A 26,358-nucleotide genomic window follows, 5' to 3' on the forward strand; every position below is an offset into this window, starting at 1 on the left:
CTCACTACCTCACATTCAACTGGTTCTGTGGGAAAAGCATTGTTAGGAAGTTCTTTACACTCCTCCAGCATCTTCCTCTGGGAACTTAACAACAACCAAAGTAACGAGAATAGCTAAAGCTCACTGAGCATTTGCTGGGTGCCAGGCGCTGCGCCCTGGTCAGCTTACCACCTTTCTTGTATCAGCCCCATATTACAGTGTAGGAAAAGGAAGACCAGAAAGGGTGAGAAACACGCTCAGGATTACACAGCTTGTATACGGCAGAGCAAGACCCAAACCCAGGTCTGCTTAGAACTAAATTGTAACGTCTTAACTATTACACAGTTTCAAGCTCCAAAATCCTCTTAACACTGCCTGGCTTTTTTTGAGCAACACAGAACATAAGAAGGCAAGACAGATGGGAACTAACGTTTTGAACATGTGCTGGGTACTTTGCTAACTACCTGGTCTGGGTTAGCCTCCTCCATCTTTTCATGCAACGGCCTTGTGTATGTGAAGTAAGTTACTCTTTCTCCAGCCAAGACCTCTCTTTTCTTTTTTGGTTTGTTTACATGCACATTTATTTTTTATATACAAAAGTCAGTCTAATTTATACTTAACAATGAGCAGTTAGAATATGAAATAAAAAGAACAGTACCATTTATAACTGCACACACACACAAAAGGAACGTTCAGGTAAAAGTCCACCAAAATATGCACGGGACCTGCACGCCAAAAACTACAAGAGGGTGATTACAGACACTGAAAGAGACCCACGCCAATGAATAGACATACCATGTCCAGTGGCTCAGACGGTAAAGCGTCTGTCTGCAATGCAGGAGACCCAGGTTCGATCCCTGGGTTGGGAAGATCCCCTGGAGAAGGAAATGGCAGCCCACTCCAGTATTCTTGCCTGGAAAATCCCATGGACCGCGGAGCCTGGTAGGCTATCGTCCATGGGGTTGCAAAGAGTCAGACACGACTGAGCGACTTCACTTTCACCATGTTCCCGGGCCAGATGACTCAATATTGTTAAGATGACAGATCTTACCAGACTGATCTACAGATTCAACGCAAGCCCAATCAAAACCCATCAGGATTTCTTACAGACACAAACAAGCTGATTCTAAAATGCTATTGAACATTTATTCTTAAAGAAAGAAGGGGGGAAAAAAGCCTTCAAACCTTAACTGTTCAGAAAATGAAACGTGACACCTGTTGTCATGTTAACTATCATAATCGTCTGGGTACATTTTTAAACAAAATTATTTCTCTATGTCTGGCAGAGCTGAATGTGAATAAAATCCCCCCCATGGCACAACCCTATTTATAAGACACTCTAAACAAGACCATCTTAAGAGACAAAAGTTTGCTCCATAAAATTAGAAGTGGGACTCAAGAGACCTATTTTAAAAAAGTCACAAAGCAATCCTAATCCTATCCCTCTTTAATCTCTGTCTGTATTTCTCCAAAGCAGATTATAAAACATCATAAAATTGTAAACAGATGATCAATCTTGTTCCTGTTTGATTCTTGTCCCTTTTATGCAGTGAGTGTATTGAAAGGAATGTCCCCCAACCTCATTACACTTTGGAACAATGTTTTATAAACTTTCAGGTAGGGACTAACTTTGATGGGATAAGTGATGACTGACTTATTCATCACTTATCCTACCTGGTCTTAGAGGGTATAACTCTTATCAGTTTTGCTGCCATATAAATTCTTCAGAATTATTGTCATATCCACTTCCCAACCCATGATAAGATCACAGCACTAGTAACTGGCAACTCTCTGTTTCAGAGATTTCTTTCTTCCTATAGTCTGTGCCCTGGGCACTGTGGTGAGCCTTCATTTCCTTACACTTAAAATGATACTTCCTCACTGAAGAGACTAAAAAAAAAAAAAAACTCAAGAGATGTCTACAAGAAAGTACTTTATACACTGCACAACATGAGTGGACATATTAATATAAAACAAAATACAAAAATAACAATAACTATAATGTGCTGAGCACCTTCTAATGTACTAGACACAGAACAGATGCTGCAAGTGTAATCCTGATAAATTCTCACAGAAACCCTCCAGATTTGGTCTTACTATTCCCCTTTTATAAGATGTGGAAACAGAGGCTTGGAGAAGTTAGGTTAGACAGTAGGAGTCCAGGGTTCAAATGCAAATGGAATCCATGTTCTTTTATTACAATGCTGCTCCTAAGTTTCAAGTACTATTCTCTTCACTGTTCAAAGCTAAGGCTGTTTAAAATCCTTAAGGAGTAGGAGATGAGATTACAGAAGTATGATTTATTCAGTAAACTGCCCCCAGACTGGATGGCCGGAAGACACCTGCCTGGCAATATAGTGGATGGATACACTTTGCATCAGCCATGCATCTCCTGGAAAAACCTTAGATCCTCCATTTTCATGGTAGGTTTACTGTGTAAAGCAAAGATAAAAGAATGTATGAAATCCCACATCAACCATATCTAAACTTAGATATTTCACCAGAAGTTCTCTCCCTCATCAGTAGATGTCCAAATAATAAATGGCACAGGGGAGCAAGAACGAAGTAAAATAAAGTATAGGCATTCTTAGCTTTTCTCTGTTTCTAGGAAAGCGTATTGTCACCAAGCTGTTTTCCAAAACAAAACAAGCCTTCTTTAATCCTGAGGCTCAATTTGGCTTATAACCTTAATAAAACCACATTTTCACTCTTTACAAAAACAAAATCCTCCCAGTAAAAACAGGGTATTGGTCAGACTAATCTTTCAATATTTCCTCTTAAAAAACATGGGTGGCTGTAATATGCCCAATATTTCCCACTTTTTCAGAATGTTCTGCATAGTGGTTCAAAGCCATTGGAAGGAAAAATTGCTCCAGAAATGAACTTATTTACAAAACATGAAACAGACTCACAGACATAGAAAACAAACTTAAAGTTACCGAACAGGAGGGAGGAAGGATAAAGTAGGAGTTTGGGATTAAAATATACACACTATTGTATATAAAACAGATAACCAACAAGGACCCACTGTACAGCACAGGGAACTATATTCAATATCTTGCAATACCCTATAATGGAAGAGAATGTAAAAAAAAGAGGATATATATTTATATATGTATAACCAAATCACTTTGCTGTACACCCAAAACTAACAGAACCTTGTAAGTCAACTATTTACAATAAAAACTTCAACCAATAAACAATAAAATTGTTCCAGAAAGAAGCTCATCCAACACTCTTTTATTCTGATAAGAAAGATCTCATAAGAAGTATTGAGCTTCTTGAGGTTTCATTAATGAAGGGAATGCTTATGAACAAATAATTCTTAGGGGATTGATCGTGGCTGAGGGGTCTTTATTCCACCAACACCACTATGAGGAGTAACTGCTAAGAGATATTAAATACTATTTTAAAATGTGCCTGGGGTGTTTTGCCATTCATTAAATGGTCTATACACAATTACGAACAGCATAAGGACTGTCTACCTCAATACCTATAGAAAGGAAATGGTGCTATCAAATAGCGATCTATCTTCTATGGACCCTGCTCTCCAAACTCAGGTTCCAACATTTTAACCAAAGCTGTATCTGTTTGATAATCTCGCAGGGCTAAATTTTCATCTGAGGTTCTGGGTTAGGTGGCCAGACCAAGAAATGCCTATATTCCACTATCCTGGCTTCTCAAATTCTCCCACATGAGTGGTTCTCAACAAAGGTTTCAGATCAGAAGAACCTGGAGAACTTTAAAATGCCTAGGCACCACTCGAGAACAGTGGAATCGGTCGGTTCTCTAATCTTTCTTTTTAGGTTGTGGCTGTGGTCCCCTCCCTGTGTGGCTGTTCTTTTGAAACATACACCAATTCATCTGAGCCCTGTTCCCAGGAAAGAGGGAACATTCCCGACACTGCCCTGAGTAGAGTAGCCCCTTCCACGTTTGGAGAACCATGCCTCATTTAAGGCAGGTGTTCACAGCCACACCACACAGGGCAAACCTGTCCCTCTGCCCCTATATTCAGAAATATGACAGCCCTTCTACTTTCAACCCCAACCTTTTCTCTGCCCACTGGCCCATGAAATCTTCTTGTGCTCAAATGACATTGTCTACCTTTGTGGTTTTTGCCAGAATCATTCATTGACTCTGAGCTCTCACTGAAATCAGCAGAGATGGAAACCAGAAGAGGGGGTGTCCTATTCAACTGCTCAGAGGAGAAGTTTTGGAAGTTTAAGAATCACCATCTACAACTGCCCTACCTTCATTCTATCTGGCAAATTCTTCTTTCATGTAACTTATGCTTGAAGTTGATAAAACATTGTCTTCCCCCATTCCTGCTGTTCTACCTTAGCTCTACCATCTGATAAATGACAACAGTCTAACGAGATGCAACTGAAATGGAAACCCAAAGGGATGTACATTCTATCATTTAATTTGCTAAGATGACCCCATGACTTGAGCACTATCATTTCCATTTTACAGATGAGAAACTGAGGCTCTGAGTGCTTAGAACTCACAGCTGCTAAGCAGTGGACCTAGGATTCAAACTTTCTCCTTCCTAATCCAGCCCTTTCTTCCTCTTTTTTTCCCCTGTCCAAGCTTTTCCCAGCATGTTACCTACCTGGTTATAAAAGGTGTGTGTGTGTGTGTGTGTGTGTGTGTGTGTGTGTGTGTATGTGTATTTCAAGATAATGAGCAAAGGAAAAAAGGGAGAGAATGTATTATTTCTTCAGCAAAACATCTTGCCTCTGTTCTATACCAAGCATCCTGTTCGGCCCTTTAGCCCATGATATCTTTCCTCAAAGTAGAAATCAGATACTTCCTTCCTTTGTCATGTTTCACTGCTCCCCTTTCATGTATTTACAATATTATTTTATAACTATTAACATGTCCAAGTCACGTTTTAAGCTCCTTGAGAGAAGGGTATTCCTTTCAAGTGAAAGTACTAGTTGCTCAGTCTTGTCTGACTCTGTGACCCCATGGACTGTAGCCTGCCAGGCTACACTGTCCATGGAATTCTGCAGGCAAGAATATTAGAGTGGGTAGCCATTCCCGTCTCCAGGGGATCTTCCTAACCCAGGGATTGAACCCTGGTTTCCTGCATTACAGACAGATTCTTTACTGTCTGAGCCACCAGGGAAGCCATTTCTTTCAAAATGCTTATTTACACCTAGCTCAGTGCTTAGTACAAAGGAGTTGCTCAGTAAATGTTCGTGAATGAAAAGAATGCCACTTAAACCTCACAGTTGTTATGAAATGTAGGTGTTATTACTTCCATTTTACAGATGAGAAACTGAGGTTGAGATGGAATGAAGTCACTTAACTGAAACTGGAGCCAGAATGCCCAGGTTTTTTTCCTACAAAGCACAGAAACCTGTCTAATAATATCTTGCTAAGTACCTCCAAGCCCAAAGAGACAACTAGGTAGTAAGTGGGAAAGCACTTTGGAAGAGATAAAGCTATATACACAAACAAGATGCAATCATTATCATCATCATCAACATTGCAAAGCTTAACTAAAGTACTTCCTTCCATTAAAAGCACTTTGCTGAAACACTTAGAAAGGCATTTTCCACTTTGTGCATCTCAGGATCTTATCTTTGCTACAGCCCTAGCAGCAAGAGTTGTTCTCAGTTTGAGGATATTTGCTGAAGGTAAGTGCTTTCAGAGCTGAAATCTGTTCCTGCCCTGGTGACACATTGTTAAGGGGGCACCATGGCTGGGCACTTAGTTCTTTCAGTCGGTCAGTCGTGTCCGACTCTTTGTGACCCCATGAATCACAGCATGCCAGGCCTCCCTGTCCATCACCAACTCCCGGAGTTCACCCAAACTCATGTCCATCGAGTCGGTGATGCCATCCAGCCATCTCATCCTCTGTCGTTCCCTTCTCCTCCTGCCCCCAATCCCTCTCAGCATCAGACTCTCTTCCAATGAGTCAACTCTTCACATGAGGTGGCCTAAGTACTGGAGTTTCAGCTTTAGCATCATTCCTTCCAAAGAAATCCCAGGGCTGATCTCCTTCAGAATGGACTGGTTGGATCTCCTTGCAGTCCAAGGGACTCTCAAGAGTCGTCTCCAACACCACAGTTCAAAAGCATCAATTCTTCGGTGCTCAGCTTTCTTCACAGTCCAACTCTCACATCCATACATGACCACTGGAGAAAACCATAGCCTTGACTAGATGAACCTTTGTTGTCAAAGTAATATCTCTGCTTTTGAATATGCTAACTAGGTTGGTCATAACTTTCCTTCCAAGGAGTGAGCATCTTTTAATTTCATGACTGCAATCACCATCTGCAGTGATTTTGGAGCCCAAAAAAATAAAGTCTGACACTGTTTTCACTGTTTCCCCATCTATTTGCCATGAAGTGATGGGACCAGATGCCATGATCTTTGTTTCCTGAATGTTGAGCTTTAAGCAAACTTTTTCACTCTCCTCTTTCACTTTCATCAAGAGGCTTTTTAGTTCCTCTTCACTTTCTGCCATAAGGGTGGTGTCATCTGCATATCTGAGGTTACTGATATTTCTCCTGGCAATCTTGATTCCAGCTTGTGCTTCTTCCAGCCCAGCATTTCTCATAGTTCTCTTTAGCTGACCCTAATTCTCTCTTCTGGCTGATTCAGAAACAGGATCTTACTACACTCTTCTGGGATACACCATGAGCTTCCCGAGGCAGAAGCAGTATAGGAAGATGCCCACAGTCCTCCTGCCCAGTACAGGCACAGGTGAGAAGCAAATGCTGATGAATGAATGACTGCCTAAGGAAGGACTTCTTAGATTTTACTTACCAGTGGCCAACAAAAGTGGTAACCCAATTAGTTTGTAAACAGTGTCCACAGACAATGAAGTATGCATGCTCAAGTGGTAGGGGGCCATACATATATATTTAAATCTACTTGTCAGTGTAGAGTGAGCAAACTGAATGGGCGTGTCATAGGTTGGGCTCTTGGAAATCTGACTTTCAGAGACTGGCATGTAGGAGATATATTAGAAGGAGCTTCTTGGGGTGGGGGGGGGGTCAATGTCTGGGGGAGGGGAAGAGAAGGGAGGGGAGGGCAGGGGGAAAGGAGGGAAGGAGAAGGAAGGAAAGAGAAGTAAAGGGAGGGGAGGGGTAGACAGAGGAGGAGAGGGGAAAAAGTGGGCAGAGGGGAATCTGAATGGTGATGTAGCTGCTGTGAGGGTTTATTTTAAGCCAACCCCCTGGGCAACTCTGATATTGGACTGATTTTTACATCCTGTAAAATCAGCTATTGACCAGTTATTGGAGGACCTTGGGTGAGGCAGTTCTGAAGACCAAGCTATCCCAAAGAGGGCAGTTAGCCAAGAACTGTCTGTCAACAGTAGTTGTAGCACCTGAGGGGTAAGTCCATCCCTGAAGGTGGATCTGAGCAGCAATCTCAACAGTGTCCACAGAAACTTCTCTTTCCATCCCTCTTTTGCTAGGTCACTCCTCTCCATCACGAGAGAATCCCCCAGTCTTTTACCTTCTTTATAAAGTTCAAATGTGTTTACGGAATAGAAACGTGTAGAATCACACACCTTTCTAAGTCTCAAGGCATCACTGATACTTGGTTGGTTTCAAAACTTTAAAGTATAAATTTGAAACAAGTATAAACATCTTTTGCCACCTTTGAAGAGAAACACTCATTTGTATTTCCCCTGATTAAGGTGACAGAGGCTCTGACTTATAGATTTGGTCTGTTGGTATTCATGATGGATGTGTTTAGACTCTAATTCAATAGAATAAACAATAAAGCATCCATTCAGTTGCAATCCTTACCCAACTCCATCTGTGCACACAATCTAGACCAGTGTGTTAATATCTGTCTTGTTGCAACAGCACTGGTTAATTTTATGCATTTATAATTGTGACATGTGAGTACCTTTCTAGACTAAAACCAATAAAAAATTACAAAATAGATGATCTGAAAGCCCTACCATCACCATATGCCAAAATAACTGAAAATGGATAAGAATGGAATACTCTAAGTCAATGAGAGATGAAACAAAATGCGGGTTATCTACCTCACACACACACCCACCTGTGAGTGTTCATTCCCATAATCAACAGAGTGACAAGGAGAAAGATGTGCAAATATACCCAGGGCAGTATAATCTGAGAACGGTTCATGAAGGTGAGTCGGTGGGTGAATGGATGAAAGATGAATGCACAGCAAAGTTATAAACGAGCCCAGTACTGGTCTGTGGGAGTCCAGGAGGGCCATCTAAAAGAGAAAATAATTTCCCCTTTTAAAGATACTAATGCAGCCACTGTGGAGGTTCCTCAGACAACAAAGTTGCCATATAATCCAGTGATTCCACTCCTAGGCATAAACCTAGACAAAACTATAATTCGAAAAGATACATGCATTGCTATGCTCACAGCAGCACTACAAGAGCCATGACATGGAAACAAACCTAAATGTCCATCAACAGATGAATGGATAAAGAAGAAGATGTGGTACATGTATACAATGGAATATTACTCAGCCATCAAAAGAATGAAACGATGCTCTATGCAGCTACATGGATAGACCTAGAGATGATCACACCAAGCAAAGTAAGTCAGAAAGAGAAAGGCACTTACATGTGGAATCTAAAATATGATACAAATCAACATATCTATGAACCCAAGAGAAGCTCACAGACACATGGAACAGCCTTGCGGTTGCCAAGGTGAGGGTGGCTGGGAGGGGACGGACTGGGAGTTTGGGATGCACAGAGGCAGAGCATTATATATAAGATAAGTAGACAACGAGATCCTACAGGGAACTATATTCACTATCCTATTATAAGCCATAATGAAGAAGAATATATATACATATATATACACATACACATATATGTGTGTGTGTTTATACATACATACATACATATATATATATATTTGCTGTATAGAAGAAATCATAACATTGTACATCAACTACATTTCAATAAAATTAAAAGCAGATAATGATACTAGAATTTTCCAGGCATGGAGGGTGGGTAGGCATTCCAGGAAAAGGGGACTGCAGCTGCCAAGGTGGGACCCTGAACAAAGGACAGTTATATCAGGGTGATGTGAGGATCAGGAGAGTCAGCATGCAAAATATTAACCTGAGTTGTGTGTAAAACACAGATTCCCAGTTCACACTTCCAAAGGAACTGAGTAGGTCGGCGGTGGGGCCCAGGACTCAGAGTTCTCACCGAGGGCTTCCCCTTCGCTGAAGAGCCGTAGCATGGCAGACACCTCTGACTCGCCTTCACGGTAACACCATCTATCCTCACTGACAACACGTTTGCTGTCAGCTTTCGGTAATTGATACTTATCATCTCTAAATGGTTTCCTTCTAATCCTATTTTTCTTCATTTTTATTTGAAGTGACTGACGAATTACATAGACTACTTTTTGAGTATCTCTTGATATCATCATTTCAAATTCCTCTTTAAATGTACTGAGGCAATGACATTTGATTTGCAACAGCCTCTGGTGTGAAAAGGTGTATGCATTTCAGAAAAAGGAGGCAGTTTTTTATTTTGGCTGAAAGCCTACTAAAGGCGAGGCATTTTCCAAACAATGTCTCCCTGAATCCTTGCAAGATCTCTGTAAGGAATGCATTTTTTAAAACGCGTTATTTTTATATACGAACACAGCTGATTAACAATGTTATGTTAGCTTCAGGTGTACAACAAAGTGATTCAGTTATACATGTACCTATTCTTTTTTCAAATTCTTTTCCCAATTAGGTTGTTATGGAATACTGAGGAGAGTTTCCTGTGCTATACAAAGGGTCCTTGCTGGTTAATCATTTTAAATATGGCAATGTGTACATGTCAATCCCAAACTCTCTGACAACCCCCCTCTCTTCCCCTCTGGTAACCATAAGTTCATTCTCTAAGTCTGTGAGTCTGTTTCTGATTTGTAAATAAGTTTTAAGGAATGCACTGTTAATTCCCACTTTATAAATTAGGAAACGGACTTTAAAAAGTTGCCTTAAAGCCACAGAAGCAAGAAACAGACAGGGTCTGGAGGCATCTAAAAACTGTTACCTTTTTCGGTTTGTTTGTTTAAGAACAGATCATCTCCCTGTTGACTTTAGCTGTTAGGTCTTTTAATCTCATCTTGTTCATTCATTCCACAAACATGTACTGGGGGTTCACTGTGAGTGTCAGGACACCATGGGGAACACGCTAATGAAAAAGAAACATCCTTAAGACACATTTGCTCCTGCCCATGATAACGCAGTGACTGCAGTCAGAGTTGGAGAAAAGGGACATTCCTGTAGGTAGAAAGAATCAGAGACATCTTCCTCTGAGAGCTGATGTTTGATCTGGACCTTGAAGAAGAAATGTAGGATTTAAAGTGGGAACCTGCTGTATAGCACAGAGAGCTCAGTTCTGTGCTGTGTGCTGACCTAGGTAGTTGGGATGGTTGTGGGTGGGAGGGAGGCTCAAGAGGGAGGAGATACATGTACACTTAGAGCTGATTCATGTTGTTGCATAACATAACAGCCCAATCAAAATAAATAAATACATACACATGATGGAATGGGGAGAAAGTCAAAGGACGTGAAAAGTCCAAGCATTCCAGAGTGTCTGCACACAGAGACCAACCCAGGAGGTACCCTCCTCTGTGATACTCAAACAAAGCTAAGTGAAACAGTTAAGCGCTCTCTGTCAGAACGGCTGGTAGACACCTTAGTGCCTTTTCAACAACTACTACACTAAACCATCTCTGTTCAAAACAATTACTGTGCCCATCACATGCCTTGAGGTAAATTAACCCGTGAACACACGCTGACTCTTAATATCGTTTTAAAAAGCAGATGCTGAAGTTGTTGGTTGCTGTGTTACAACAGAAAGACAAAAAGGAATTGAGAGAAGCATTTCTGTTAGCTCAGGATGTGAGGAATAACAGCCGCTCTTTATAAAATACCTACTTTGTGTCAGTCATTCTACAGATAATGCTTGTTCGTTACGCCTCACGAAAATGCTGGCAAGTTGCTATTACCATTTTGCAGATGAAGACCCTGAAGCTCAGAGTGGTTCCATGACAGCTCGAGGTCTGAACAACTGGACAGAAGAGGCAGACCTAAATTGTGATCTGAGTCTGGTACCAAAACCCACATTATTTTTGTTTTAAAAATGTGTACCAGGCAGTGAAGGACTCCACTCTAGATTCTTTTGCCCCTAGATCCCAAAGTGCCTTCTATCTATAGCTCTGTTTACCTGGGACATTAACTTCCTTTTGGTCACCTCTTACTCTAACCCCTCAACTACCACTGATCTGGCAGCCCAGCACTCTCAGCTCTGATCTCACGGCAAGTCCCCAGGACAGCAAAGACAGGATTACCTCAAGGGCCTCCTTGCCAGCCAGGAACAGCTGCCACTTCTTGTCCTGAGCAAGGCACTGCTGTCCCTGCATAGAACAGAGGATGTACAGGCAGAAAAACCTGCACTCAAATCCCGGCCCTCCCACAGCCTGGCCAAGGGCCCTCCAAGCACACAGTCCGGGTAGGCGCCCTGAAGTCTAATGAGAAGGATGAGCAGGGCTTGGGGGTATGGGCTCCTGGATTCAAACCCAAGCTCTGCCACATCCTGGCTGTGTGTATACACAAGTCCTCAAACCTCAGTCTCAAGGTCTGAATAGACTCAACACATTAACTGTACCTCACAGGCTTTCTCTGAGCATTACATGAACCCCACACATCACACCAGCTAAAAACAACATAGCTACCAGCTTCCTTCTAGGCTGGTCCAGTTGCCATGCAAGGGTGCAACGCATTGTGTGTGTGTGTGTGTGTGTGTGTGTGTGTGTGTGTGTGTGCACGCTAGTTGCTCAGTCGTGTCTGACTCTTTGCAACCCCATGGACTGTAGCCTACCAGGTTCCCCTGTCCATGGAATTCTCCAGGCAAGAATACTGGAGTGGGTAGCCATTCCCTTCTCTAGGAGACCTTCTCGACCCAGGAATCGAACCTGGGTCTCCTGCGTTGCAGATGGATTCTTTACTGTCTGAGCCACCAGTGAACATCATAGAAGCTCATAAACAGGATGAATCTTGAACCACATTCTCTCCCTATCTCAAAAGCAGGGATAGGAAGACTATGGCTCTCAGGAAAAATCTGGCCCACTCTCTGAATCAAGTAAAATTTTATTGGAACACATTCCTGCTTATACATTTACATACTGTATGGTTATTTTCATGTTACAGCATCAGAGTTGAGTAGATGCAACAGAGAGTCCATAAAGCCAAAAATATTTACTACTGATTCCTTACTGAAAAAGTTTATGGACGCTTGATCCTGTGTATGGGACCTTTCAATGTGGGAGAGACACTGAGGGCCTCTTGGCTTTGAAAAAACATTCCTCTGTTCCTCTCCCACCCACACTTTACATTCTCTTTCTATAGTTTATCTGTTTTTCACCTTACCTCTCTTGGCCATCACATAACACCTATACTGCTTTTCTTATATATGGTGTTTTTTCTCTGTCTCCCCCCACTAAAACTCTTCATGTGGGCAGGGATTTTTGTTTGTTGAGCGAACTCCTACATCCCAGAACCTTGACCAGTACCTGACGTGTAAGTGGGAACTCCACAACAACTTGGGGATTGCATATGAGTTTCACTGTTGAGCCAGAGTATGTTGGAGGCTTTCTCTTTCAGTGGATGACTTCGAAGCTTTTAGAGGGATGGGGTGACTCCATAACCTCTGCGAGGAGGGAATTATTTTTCCTGTTTTATAGAGGAGACAACTGAGCCTGGGTAAGTCAGTGCTTCTCAAACTTAAAGGTGCACATGAATGAACTAGGGATCTTTTTGGGAATGGAAGTGCTGCATTTAGTTTTTTGCTTGTTTGTTTTAGGCTGCGCCGTGCGGGATCTTAGTTCCCTGACTGGGGATGGAACCTGTGCATCCTTCTTTGGGAGTGAGGAGTCCCCATCACTGGCTGCCAGGGAAGTCCCAGGTGCTGTGTTTCTAACAAGCTCCTGCATGATGTCAGTGCTGCAGGTCTGTGACCCACAATTTGAACAGAGACGGTTTAAAGCACCCACTCAGGGTCTCTACCTAAGACGTGGTGGAATGGAATTTTGAATCTGGAGACCACGGGGGTCCATCATTTCCATTCTGTTCACCCTTAACCATCTACATGCATCCCTCAATCCTTTGGTTTCACAAGACTGGTCACACACACCCTCCTCGGCTCCCTGTCGCCACTTAGCCTCCAGATCCTCCTTTTCTCTGGGTACCCCACCTCCAGCATCTTCAGCCACTCCATTCTGCACAGGCTCCTCTACATATACATTCCGGGACTTTCTGGCCCTGCAAGTGGCCGGTCTCATGTTTCTCCTCTCTTTTAGGGCCCAGTGGTTAAGAAGAAGTTCCCCTCCTCATGGGCCCTAGGCAGGCTGGCTTCTTCCCTCAAGGCTACCCCAGGACCTGCACAAGTGACTTCTGCTGGTCCAGGGCCATGCCCGAGCCCTCCACTTCCATCTCTCTGCAGCACCAGCTACTGTCAAGTCTTCCTTCTGCAGTGGACTTCACTTGGTTCTCTGTGGTTCTCCTCCCACCTTTCTGTCTGCTTTGCCAGTTCTCCTCCTCCTCTGAATCTTTAACTATGCCCCATTCCTGAGCTGGCATGAGTGTCACACCCTAGGATCTGTCACTTAGAACTCCAAGTCTGCACTGATTCAAAGACCCTTGCTTATCACTGCAACTTGAAGTACGAGTACTTGTGTATCTTCTTCTATACCTCCATACCATTCGTGTTTGATTTCCTCACAGGGCCCAGGACAGAGAATGGTACAAAGTGGGCCTCCGGACAGTGCTATGTACATTGGCTAACAGACTTAGGCAGCAAGTTGCCCAGAAGGCATTGCATGCCCATACCTAATGTAGCACATTGATCCTGTAAGAATCTCCTAGAAGACCAGAGGCACCATCAGGGGCTACCACTTCAGCCCTGACTCCTCATGGTTTCTAAAAGGGGATACAAAAGAAAACTTACGTTGCAGGAGTGCCCATTTATTTGCAAGGCACTTTACAAAATTCTTCATTCTCTACAAGCTAGGCACTATTATCCCTATTTTAGAGTTAAGAGGAAAGAGGCTGAAAAAGTTCAGAAAACTTGCTAAAGGCTATGTAACTGCTGAGTGACAGAGACGTAACTTGAATCCAGAACTCTGACTTTTTCCGGCGGCAACAGTACCCCATACTGTCTCACGCTTCCGTGTCTTTGCACCTACTGCTTTCCCTGCTCGGAATTCTTATTTCTTCAGCCCTAGATAAACCCATCTCTAGAAGCACTGATAACTATCCCCTGCCCACTAAAAAAAATCAGTCACACAACTAAGTATCCCCATAGCACAGTACCTGTCCCTGTAGGTACCTCTCAGCTGAGCTAGCAAGTATGTAATGTTGGGGTAGTCTCTCTGATAGATCTGCACATGAGGGTAGGGTTCAAAGTCCTGGTCATCCCTCCATCCACAGTGTCTGGGTCATAATGTGCATGTTCAACGCATGTTTCTCAAATGAATGAATGATCAAATGAAGCAGGCTGTCTGGTACTTTTGGTGCTGGTGGCTGGGGTTCATTGGTTCCTATATAACATCAGGGTGGTGATCCCAGAATCTCGTCTGCTCACTGCATGGACCTATTGAGCAGGGACCCAAATACTGAGCAGAGAGATGAGGAGGCTGGCTCCCTCCTCGTCTGTGAAGGCTTCAGAAGATGATCACTAACAGATATGGTCTCTCTCACAAAGCTGGGCTTGCCAGAGGTGGAGCAAGACATGGAATGATGGAAAATACACTTTACAAGGAGTGAGGCATTCTGTTTTAATGCCTCTCTCTTGATGACTGGATGCGTGATTTCATGTACTTCACATACTTCTCTGGACCTGAATTTTCAAATATGGAAAATGCCTACTAGAAATGTGAGACTAATTCAGTGGTTTTCTAACTCTTCATTACCAAGGATCTATTTATGGAATTTTTCTCCTTTACCCTCATGTTGTGAAAACGTCTGGTTAGGTAATAAGAAAAACCATAAAAAAAAAATTGTTAGTCAATCATCTATAACTACCAGCAAAGTGCACTGACAACATGATGTAACTGATGATAAACACTAGACTGGGATAATTCTAGCCCCAGAGAAAGACCTTGCTGTGAAGCTGGTTCTAGATAAAGCTACGATTCCCTATAGACTTCCTGAAATAGTGGAAATAGCCAATGAATTTCTTTCTAATCTTTCAGCTCTTAGGGCTATGCATTTCCCAAGCAGACATAAACGGGCTTTGAAGTTGCTGAGATCAGTGGTTCTGTTTTATGTGTGCAAATCCTACAGGAGGATCAGGTTTTCCTCTTGTTGGAATTGGAGGATTTCTAACTAGAGACTTATACTGACAAAGGAGAAACAGCCCTTCACGGCTCCAAAAACAAAAAGGGCGGGCGGGGGGCGGGATCCAAGATGGAAGAAACAGGACAGACATGAACGGTGACAGTGCATTTTCAAATGGAAAACATCAAGGCAAAATCAAAACGCTGTGGCTGCAGGTGACTTAGACAGAGGTGAGTATGAGAAACCAACAGACACTTGGTTGGTGCAGGAAATGCATGCTACAGGTTGCCTTACAGGGCACAAAGCAAAGTCACCCCAGGTCGATACTTACAAGTAATAGGAGTAGGAATAAGCATTTCTTCTATATATTGATGGGCAGTCAGATGAAGGAAATGTCCAAAAGTGGGGGAAAAGAAAAGACAAACAAACAAGAATTAGATTTATAAGAAATCTTGGTTCTTAGAAATGCACATAGTATTACTCCCTAAGCTCAAGGAGATGCAAGTTTCTCAACTAGTCAGCGTCCTTGAGCATCAGGCACTTGCAGTGGTAGAAGAAATGAAGGAGACCTCTCCTGTGATGGAGAAACTCACTATGCATGCAGAGGAAGCCAGATCGCATTTGGCCATTTTAATGGTTTGCAAATTCTCATGGTTACTAAAACTAGTCTCCTGGTAATTATGATGTTTTGGTCTTAAGTCAGATTTCTGTGGCCTTCTAGAACTAATTTATGACAGTGCTCCTGAGATCTAAGGAAAAAAATAATGACTTCTCTGTTAAGGTTACACTACATCAGAATCTGTGCAGTAAGATCACAGCAAAAGCAAGGAAATCGTGTAGTCAGCATCCAAGATGGCTGTCCAGTGATCCATATTTCCCCAGACTCACGTCCAAGCGCAGTGCCTTCCACACGGAATCAGGGTTGGCCCTAGGTGACCAATAGAACACAGCAGGAGTTACATTCTGGGACTTTCCAGCATAGGACAAACAGAAGCTTTGTGGCTCTGGCTGCGTCTTTGGAACTTTCCCTTGGAGTCCTGAGGCTCCATGTAAAAAGGCTAAGTATCCCAAGCTTGCTGTGGTCAGAAGAGGCCATGTGGAGAGGCTCTAAGACTGTATGAACAGAGAGATGCTTCCAGCCAACCCCCAGCCAACTGGATTCTACCAACTAAGACCCTGGATATCATAGAACAGGAACAAGTCATTCCCTGCAAACCCTAGCCAAAGTACGGATTTATGAGAAAAATCACTAAATCTCATGGCTTATTTTTTTAAGCCACTAAATTTTGGGAAGTACTTTGTTACATTACTGGTAGAAAACTGGAAGAGCATTCAAATTTCATCATGAAAGAGCACTGCACTAAAAGAGAAGAATTGCAAACATCAGTTTGAACAGACTACAACTTGAATAAACTCTCTGTGCCTTCCTTTTATTATCTGATTCTTAGGTGAGTTGAACTAAATCACGAATTTTCAAACAACACATTCTCAGGATTCTGCAGACTCACTGTAATGAGGGAGCATGTGGGGTTACTGAACAGGTAGGGCTGCTGCTGGCCCTCTGCCAGCCATTAAAGGCAGAGCTTCTCCATCTTAATCTATTTCATAAATTGGCATGTCACTTAAGATTTCACATGACTGAAAAACAGATTCCACTCTCCAAAAGAATGGTTGAAAAATCACTGCCTGCAGTCTTTCTCTGATGTCTCTTCTAGCTCTTGGCTTCTGAACAATTAAAAAAAAAAAAAAAAGGAAGACTCAAGTAAGTCTGTGATATTCCCTTTGTTATAATTTTTCTTGTTCTGTAGGAAAATAAATAGGAAAACTTTTCTTTTACTGACTTAATTATACTGACAATAACTAATACATTTGTGGACTGAGAAAACTTGCTGAATAATTCAGGTCCTCAAAGACTCATCTAAGTACGCAAGAATAATTTGTTCCCATCTTGAGTTCTGTGGTTAATTCCAACTGCTATCCAGTTTTGTTGACACAGAAAGATGTGGTCTTTACATCCACAGGGTGGGAACGTGACCTCAGAGCCCCAAGCTTCCCCCTCTTAAGTAGGAACTGGCCAAAGCCCCCAAGGTAAGCCCACCCCAAGGCTTTCTCTCATTTATCAGGACAGCCAAATTCTATAGGTCCAGAAGGAAAGTGACATCTGAACGCCAAGACACCTTGGCAGAAGGAAAGCTCTGTGCCTCCTTGGGAGGCTGAACTGGGGCAACCACAGCCAGCAAATCTGGTCACTCATAAAACTGTTGAATATCTTTGGCCAAATGAACAGTGGCCCCAGATGGGAGAAAGGGGTGAAGAACTTCCAACAATGGGTGGGATCTAGAACAGCCCACGCAAGCCATCCAATGCCTCTACCAACCACGTGATGTGTTGTGCTAAGGCACTTAAGTCGTTTCTGATTCTTTGCAACCCCACGGACAGTAGCCTGCGAGGATCCTCTGTCCGTGGGATTCTCTAGGCAAGAATACTAGAGTGGGTTGCTCTAGTGGGTTCCTCCTCCAGGGGATCTTCCCAACCTAGGGATTGAACCCAAGTCTCTTGTGTCTCCTGAACTGTCAGGCGGCTTCTTTACCAATGGTGCCACCTGGGAAGCCCATATAATACAGGTTGGCATTCTTCTTCACTGGGGGCTCTGTGGACCAGAGCCTGGGAATATGATTCCTCAGGGGCAGAGAGTTCAGGCTGCATTTGATAAAGACTCACAGACATCTCTGTTCTCTATATTGTCAAGAACATGGGACTGAGAATGGAGAGGCCAGAGTTCTGATCTCAGCTCTGTTTATTTGCATGCTATGAGGTTACCCCTCACTAGATCTAATATTTTGTGTATTTTGGGACCAGTTGCAAGGCCTCCATCCTGAGCCAGGATTTTTTCACCATCAGCAGCTCCAAGCTGCACTCTTGGGTCTCAACATTCACAACCTCTGGCGGTCTGCTCTCAACCTTCAGGATTCCCCTCTGCCTGGCCACCTCCTCATGACAACATGCTTCCTCGCCCTTTGATTCACCTCTTCCAAGTGGCTGAGTTATCCTGGATGTCACCAGAAGCCACTGCAATCCCTGACCAAGCTTCCAGGCAACCCCAGAATGATAGAAGCTGGCAAGCGTCTATTAATTGAATTTGTTTTCCAAATTCAATTGCAGGGCCTTCCAGGGCAAGGATTATACTTCTTTACTCTGTGATCAAAACAGAGTATACATGTGTCCTTTCTCTCAGGCTTGAAGAAGATTTACTGAAGGTCTAAATTTACAAGGATACAGTGATATTGCAAGTAACAGATTGCCTGAGACCAAAGATTCTGAGCAGGAAGACAGCTGTGCTTAGGAAAAAACCCCAAACTTTATAAATCACATACTGCAGAATCTCTTCAGCTGGCTGACAAGAATGACTTGAGGCATAGCTTCCCCTTGCTTCATGCTATTTAAACAAGACTAGTTGTCTACTTTACCATCCATTTAACCATCTACCTGTCCATCCATTTCTTAAACCGACCCATTCACTCTTCCATCCATCCATCCATCCATCTGCCTCCATCCACCCATCCTTCCACCCATCTATCCACCTCCTTAAAAATCTGTACATCTACGTATCCATTTAGATCATAACTCCACACACTCATCTGTTCATCCATGTACTCATCTACTCATTCATCCAACACTCCATCCATCATCCACTCATCCATCTTTCCACCCGTAATTCAGCTACAACTTTTGAAGGGCCTATTAAATGATTGTCTCCGCCAACTACCAGAGATAGAAAGACGAATGCCATCTTAATCTAGCCAGTATGTCTGATGGGAGAGTCAGACAAGAAATACAATTTAGATGATAATTAATACCTGCCACTTAGATAGTAGGAGCTCACTTATGTGGCAGGTGCTGTTCTCAGTACCTTATGTGAACTAGTTTATTTAATCCTCATTAGAAGTATTATTATCTCTATTTTACAGGTGAGGAAAGTGAAGCTCAGAGAGGTTAAGTTTACATAGTTGGAAACGGCAATCCACTCCAGTATTCTTGCCTGGAAAATTCCATGGACAGCAGAGCCTGGCAGGCCAAAATCCATGGGTCACAAGAGTCACAGATAACTTAGCAAATAAACCATCACTACCACCAACACCAAGCAACATGACGAGGATCAGAATCTAAGAAATCTAACTTTAAGAGCCTTCATAACAAGCACTATGCTATTATCATCTGGAGCGATACATGGTATGAGGCAGTAACACAAGGAGCTGTGGGACCATATTTGGGGGTAACGGGTAGAGAGGGGAGAGGTAATTTGGCTTAAAGTCTGTGACGCCTCAGTTGTAAAGTCAAGGAACACCCAGATGGAGTGGGAGGGAGGGTACTTCCAGGCTGCTGAATATGCGTCTACAGACTGGGTGGGTGGTTGGTTATCAAGGTGGAAACGTCAAGATGTTGGCACGTTATTCAAAATGAATAAACAAAAAGGACCTACTGTACAGCACATGAAACTCTACTCAATGTTATGTGCCAGCCTGGCTGGGAGGGGCAGGGTTCGGGGGAGAAAGGCTGTATAAAGGGGACTCTATGACTGAGTCCCTTTGCTGTTCACCTGAAACTGTCACAACTTTGTAAATCGGCTATACTCAAATACAAAATAACAAGTTTAAAGTTTGCGGGGGCAGGAAAGATGTCGGCAGAGCCTAGTTCCCAAAGAACCTAAGTTGCTTACCCTCAGTACCATAGGTCACAGGGAGAACCCAAAGGATCAAGTGGCCAAATATTTTTCTAGATGGATGATTCTGGCAGGAGTCTGAGAAAACAGTTGGAGGAGAGAGGGACTGGGGTTGTGAAAGCTGCTCTAAGAGTCAAAGCAAGAGACGCTGGGGGCAGATCTTGAAATCGCCCTGAGGAAGGAGAAGAGGTGAATGTGAAAGGTGGTTAAAACACAAAAGCAATAGGTGATTAAATGTGAGCATTTTAAGACTTCCAAGGTTGGTGGCTCAGATGATAAGGAATCCGCCTGTAAGGCAGAAGACCCAGGTTTGATCCCTGGGTTGGGAAGATCCCCTAAAGAAGGCAACCCACTCCAGTATTCTTGCCTGGAAAATCCGATGGGCAAAGGAGCCTGGAGGGCTACAGTCCATGGGGTCTGCAAAGAGTTGGACACGACTGAGCAACTGCTTTTGCTTTCCAAGGTTCTAGCTTGAGGCTACCCAAGTGAGTGCAAACAGAAGAGGGAGTAACCTCCCAGGGTGCGGTGCAGTTTAGAATGGGGTGGACAAAACAAGATACAAAGTTTATTTGGGGATGCTTCCCCATCTTGACAAACCATTCAAAATGATGTCATGCAGTTCAGCGTATTAGCAAATCCTGCTTTACATTTCACCCAGGTTAGGTGGTGCTAAGAGGGCAGACTCTGTTATCAGATTGGCCAAGTTTCAGACCCAGCTCTGCTGCTTATTAGTTATGTGATCTGGGGCAACTTCCTTAGGCTCTACATGCTTCACTTTGTCACCTGTAGTGCAGTCCAATCTAACTGTGACCCTGCCTCTTTGGCTGACCCGGTAGTTATCTTTCCCTTTTGTCTTTTTTTTTTTTTTTCCTGGATATATAGGTGTTCCTTGAATCTCAGATCATGGTACATCTTTTGCATGCTGCCCTTCCAGACTTAACACCTCCCACCACAGGGCTGGGTTTACCCTTGATGCTCAATGTTGATATTTGGGTCTGTAATCTGAGTGAAGCTTTCTTGCCCGAGTGCAATCGTGGACTCCATCTGTTCTCATTTCACTGGGATTCAACATGTTTTTAGGGAATCCCCAGTATCTGCAAGGCACATTTGTGACAAGGATGAATAAGAACAGGCAGCCGATGGTCCATTGAAGAAGAAAAGCTGTGAATACAAATGACAAGTGCAAGGCAGAACACGACAGGGATCCTCACAGAGAGAACCCCAGATGGTGAAGAGACTGTCTAGACTGAAGGTCGAAAGGGTTTACTGGAGAAGGTGTCTTTTACATCAGACCTTAAACATGGGCAGGATCTGGCCAGATGGAACTGAGGAACACACAGGCATCAAAAGAGGAGGAAACTTCACCAGCCAAGGCACCGGAGTGGGTGAGACTCTAGGAAATCTGCCAGAATCACCGTGAGCAAGGGGGCAGCATAGCTTCACAGCTCTCTGGATGACCTAATAAGCATGTGTATCTTCCCTCATTTGCTCCCCATGAACCATGGATACTGGGGAGGAGAAGCCAATGAAGGATTTTAGAATGCAGGTTTGGGAGTACAAGTTTCATTTCTGAAACATCACCTAGGCTACAGAGTGGAGGATGGGTTGGAGGGGTGGGGTCAGAGTCAAAGAGAGAGGAGGAGGGTGGGGAGGAGACTCCTACAGCAAAGCCATAGAGGCTTCCACCAGGGAGGAGGCAGTGGGGAGGGGGAGAGGAGATGATATGACCAAGAGAAAGTAAAGACGCAGGGTCAGAAGTACTGGGGTGATGGAATCCCGTTGGTCTGGCTGATGGACAGGGTGTATCTGTCACTAAGATGGGGACACACGATTGGGAACAGGTTGGTGGGGAGCTGATGATTTTAGCTTTGACCATAAACACTTTGCGGGTAAATATCTAGGGGCAGATGATACAGGGCAGTGGAGCTCTGGTGAGACAGGACCAAAGCAGAAGGCCTGCTGTCCCAGGCCAGTTCAGTCCACAAAACTACAACTGGGGGTCTACGCATCTGACACAGTGGTTGCAGGCAACGGGGGGACCACTGGATCTTCTTGGGGTGGGTGCTTGTAGGAATACTGCTTACAGAAGGTAATACTTGAAGGAATTCTACTCAGAAGAACTTGGGGCTGAGAGAGAGTAACAGGAGCCTTGCAGGTGAAGGGAAATGTCTGGACATTTGATTCAGGGAAACAGCGTGCACCAAGGCAGAGAACAGGAGAAAATGATGTGAATCTGGGTCACCTCTGCCCTATTCCAGGATTCACTTTTCTACCAGTCTCCATGCACTGCTAGGACAGAAATTAACAGCAAGGGGCCTGGAGTCACAGAGCCTGGTTTGTATTTCAACTTTGCCCATACCCTGATTTTAATTCAACAAATAATCATAGAAGATAGGATCCTCAGTTTCCTCTTTTCAAAAAACAGAGTCCTATCTTCTACGATTATTTGTTGAATTAAAATCAGGATATGGCAGCAGTTGCAGCAGTTCAAATGGGAAACAAACAAATTAGTTAGGTCAGAGTGTGTGTGTTGATGGCAGCACTGCCTTCTGCATATTGGTGATGGGGTTGGAGCTGACTTGGTACACTTGTTGGTCATGTGTAAGATGAATATCCCTGTTGATATCATGCACTATAGTCCTGTTAGAAGGTACAGGAAGTAAAGCCTGTCCCAAACATTAGCTCATTTGATTCTTAGAGCAGATTCATGAAATTGGCTGCATCTCACAGATGGGAAAGCAAAGGTTGAGCTTTGATACACTGCTTCTCCAAGGTTAGCAGCAGATACATGGGGCTGTAGAGATTCAGACCCAGTTTTTCTGTATCCCAGTACACAGCTAACAAGATGTCTATACCCCTTAGACTGGGAGCTACTGGGAGGCGAAAGCGTTAGGCGCTCAGTCATGGCTGACCCTTTTCGACTCCATGGACTGTAGTCTGCCAGGCTCCTCTGTCCATGGAATTGTCCAGGCAAGAATACTGGAGGGCAGACATGGAGAATCAAGGTACAGCAAGAGATGCACATTTATCTCAAAGCAGACTCTCATATCTCAAACTCAAGACACTTCAAATGCACTCGTGGGAAAGGTACTGTCTGGACAGGCCAAGTATGACTGGCAGTAAGTTTAGGCTGGACCAGGAAGCCCTGGGCAGGGAGAGGAGACGAGGAGATGGGGGAGGATGGAACTGTGTGTGCTGAAGGATTTTGAAACTATCTGCCTAAAATTTGCTTAGTTTCCATTTGAAAAGTAAGAAGGGATGGAGAGGTTCATGTAGAATACACACGTCTTGAGGTACAGATCTACCAAGTTATCCTGCTTAACCTGGCTCCATGTTTCCCCAATCAGAAGTGTATCGCTATGCCCTAAGCCTTGGAGAACCACACTCAAACTTCAGGAACTGTGTCCCAAGGAATAAATGATGATAGGAAGCTTATAGGCATATGCAACAACTTTCCATATGTGTGTGGCTAATAAACACCTTCAACCATCAAGATACACTTATTAATGTGGTGGTCCTTAACCTTTTTGGCATCAGGGTCCGGCATTGTAGAAGAAATTTTTCCATGCTCCAGGAAGGTATGGGGATGGTTTGGGGATGATTCAAGTGAATTACATATATTGTACACTTTATTTCTAAACTGATGCCGCTGCTGATCTGACAGGTCCATAGTCCAGAGGTTGGGGACCCCTGGGTTAAGGCACTAAGGCTGGAGCTTTCCACCTCAATTTACACTGAAGGCACCCAGGGCTCTGTAACATTAAGCCAAGGGACCAGAGAGGTGGCCTAGCAACTCCTTGGCTGCCCTTTCCTTTGGGAGAGGATGTCCAGTAATTCTAAGGAAGGACGTCAGGGAAGAAGATGACCAGGACTGCAGAGAGGACAGTTTTTCTTCATTTCAGGACTCAACAGGGCACTCATGAAGAGGGAGTGTGTTTTACTACATGATGGCATGCACAAATCCATTCTAGACTGTTTCTGAGGTCTAGATGTGACGGACAAGCCAGGAGAAAAAGATGGAGACATTATACAGTGACAGCCTAAGAATGGATGTTTTGTAATGAGCTTGGCTAACCACACGGGTTAACTCTGTCAGAAGGGGCTTCAAGTTCCATCTTAAAATGCTCACGCAACCCTTCAAACATATGCAGCCCTGATTCTGTATCATCCTGCATTCAAAGAAGCCCAGTCCAAACAGCCAAAGGTACTATTAAAAGAAGTCCAAAGTTGAATTTGCATCTTTTTCAAACTTGAAGGGAATTCTGTTTAAATGGATCATCAACGTCTCGCATCCCCTTCTGCAACCTTGCATCGTTCCATATGCCCTCCAGCCATGAAAAAAAAAAAAAAAACAAACAAGAAAACATTCCTCAGGGTATGTTGATCTCTCTCTCTCTTTCCTTCTCTTTCTCCAGTCTTCCAAATGTAAATTGACTTCACTATGCCCTTTCCTTGGTCATCTGCATCTTTAGCCCTTTCTAGGCCAGCTTTCTAGTTCAGTACAACACACACAACACCTAATACAAGAGAAAGACTCTCTGTGGACAGTGACAGGTAAGCCGCAGGGCCTGTAGGGGGAAACTAGGAGCATCTTAAGTGGGCTGGAAACACTTGGCTGCAGCTCTGGGGAAGACTTTGAGTCAGCTGAACCCACTGGGATGGAGGGAGCCACCATGCGCATGTCCATGGAGGTTACAGTGAAGCCCCAGCTCAGGCCAGTGCAGGAAGTGTGGCTGGCATTCAACTTCTGAGAGCTCTTGGAAGCAGAAACTAACTCAAGGTCATGAAGGGACACTGAAGAGATGCTGACCCTAGGACTCTGATTTGTGATGGTTTCCCTATTATTTTGGGGTTTCTTTTCCTTTAATTATCTATTCCCTTTAGGTGGCTGTGGACAGCATTCCCAGGTTGTACAGTGGTAAAGAATCTGCCTGCCAGTGCAGGAGACACAGAAGACATGGGCTGGATCCCTAGGTTGGGAAGATCCCCTGGAGGAGGAAATGACAACCCACTCCAGTACTCTTTCCTAGAGAATCCCATGGACAGAGGAGCCTGGTGGGCTGCCAAGAGTCGGACATGACTGGGCAACTGAGCACACAACACACGTGGACAGCATTCTGGCGAGCCCTAAGTAAGTTAGGGACAGACTCAATCGACCAATGACGTTTTCCCTGTATTTATATATGGGGTTTGGGTCAGAAGAGGGAAAGGAGCCCCTCAAGCTCTTCACTGTCCTTTGGGGCAAGGGGTTAGTGGAAAGAGTTAAACATAGCAGGCTTATGTCTCTCTTTTTCTCCCTCTTTCCCCTCTTCACTCCTCCATTTTCCATTCCCTATACCCATTTGTAAAATATGACCATCAACCAAGCCAGAAAAATGTCTTATTTTCTCCAAAAGATGCTGTACATGCAAATGCTGATCAGCACCCCCACCCACCCCCTGGCTCACTGCCACAACATCTGAGATTTGCTTCTTGGGAAGAAATGGTGATCAGGTGATGCCTGTTGATTGGGACTGATGGATGGTTTTGATAGAACTGACAGCTGATGAAGATACTCAGAGAAGGATAAAACCACACAAAGGGCTTACTTTATTCCTGCTCTCATCCTGAAACCAGAAAGCCCCTCCCTCCCTCCCGGAAAGTCACACATTTCAGAAATAGCTGTTGAGAGGGAAGTGAAATTTCTTCACAAGCTCACAGACGATGGTGACGTGGGTTAAGCCAGGCTTTAGAAAGAGCAAAATTGGAAGAGCATATCTGACTTACAAATCAGTGGCAAAGAATAAGAACCTCTGGGGTCTATCAAAGAGGAATGCAATTCTATTAAATGAGTTACTTTTTTCAAAGAGACTCTCTCAAACTCACCTCTGTCTTTAAAGCATCTGAGACTCTAAGAATGCATCGAGGATCTTATACGTGCAACGTGCTCTCTATCTCCCAGAGAAATAAAAACTCATGTTTGACCTCATCCAATAGCAGCTGGCTTGTCACTGAGACATAACGCATAGCCTGGCTTCACAGATGATGATGACTCTGGGGGCTCCTGACCCCCAGCATTAGCATGGACCTTCCTTCTCCCTTGCCTCTCCAACCAGAAAATCAGTAGTTGGATGAGAATCTTAATTCTTCTGTCATTCTGCTGGGAGCCTAAGGAAAGGAATGATCCTATAGAACAGACATGTCAAGAAAGAACAGATCCTGGGACTTCCCTGATGGTCCAGTGGCTAAGACTCTGTGCTCCCACACAGAGTCTTGCTGGGGGCCCAGGTTCGATTCCTGGTCAAGGAACTTGATCCCACAATCTGTACTAAAATATCCTTCTAAGACTGGATAGTAGTCGGAGTGTTAGT

The 26,358-nt window shown here is 43.8% G+C and overlaps 1 protein-coding gene across 12 annotated transcripts in view; it reads right to left on the reverse strand.

The window, feature by feature from the left end:
* The window catches only part of PTPRT (protein tyrosine phosphatase receptor type T), a 1,149,770-nt gene that overhangs the window by 146,553 nt on the left and 976,859 nt on the right, over positions 1-26,358 (reverse strand). For 7 of the 12 annotated variants that reach the window (XM_070801694.1, XM_070801705.1, XM_070801698.1 and 4 more), the window contains one exon: positions 15,620-15,649. The exons of the other annotated variants lie outside the window; for them this stretch is intronic. In XM_070801694.1, the coding sequence (XP_070657795.1) occupies positions 15,620-15,649 (30 nt within the window). The remainder of the gene's footprint in view (positions 1-15,619; positions 15,650-26,358) is intronic. 12 annotated transcript variants of the gene reach the window in all.

The sequence above is a fragment of the Bos indicus genome, chromosome 13 (genome assembly GCF_029378745.1).
Source record: "Bos indicus isolate NIAB-ARS_2022 breed Sahiwal x Tharparkar chromosome 13, NIAB-ARS_B.indTharparkar_mat_pri_1.0, whole genome shotgun sequence".
Taxonomy (NCBI): domain Eukaryota; kingdom Metazoa; phylum Chordata; class Mammalia; order Artiodactyla; family Bovidae; genus Bos; species Bos indicus.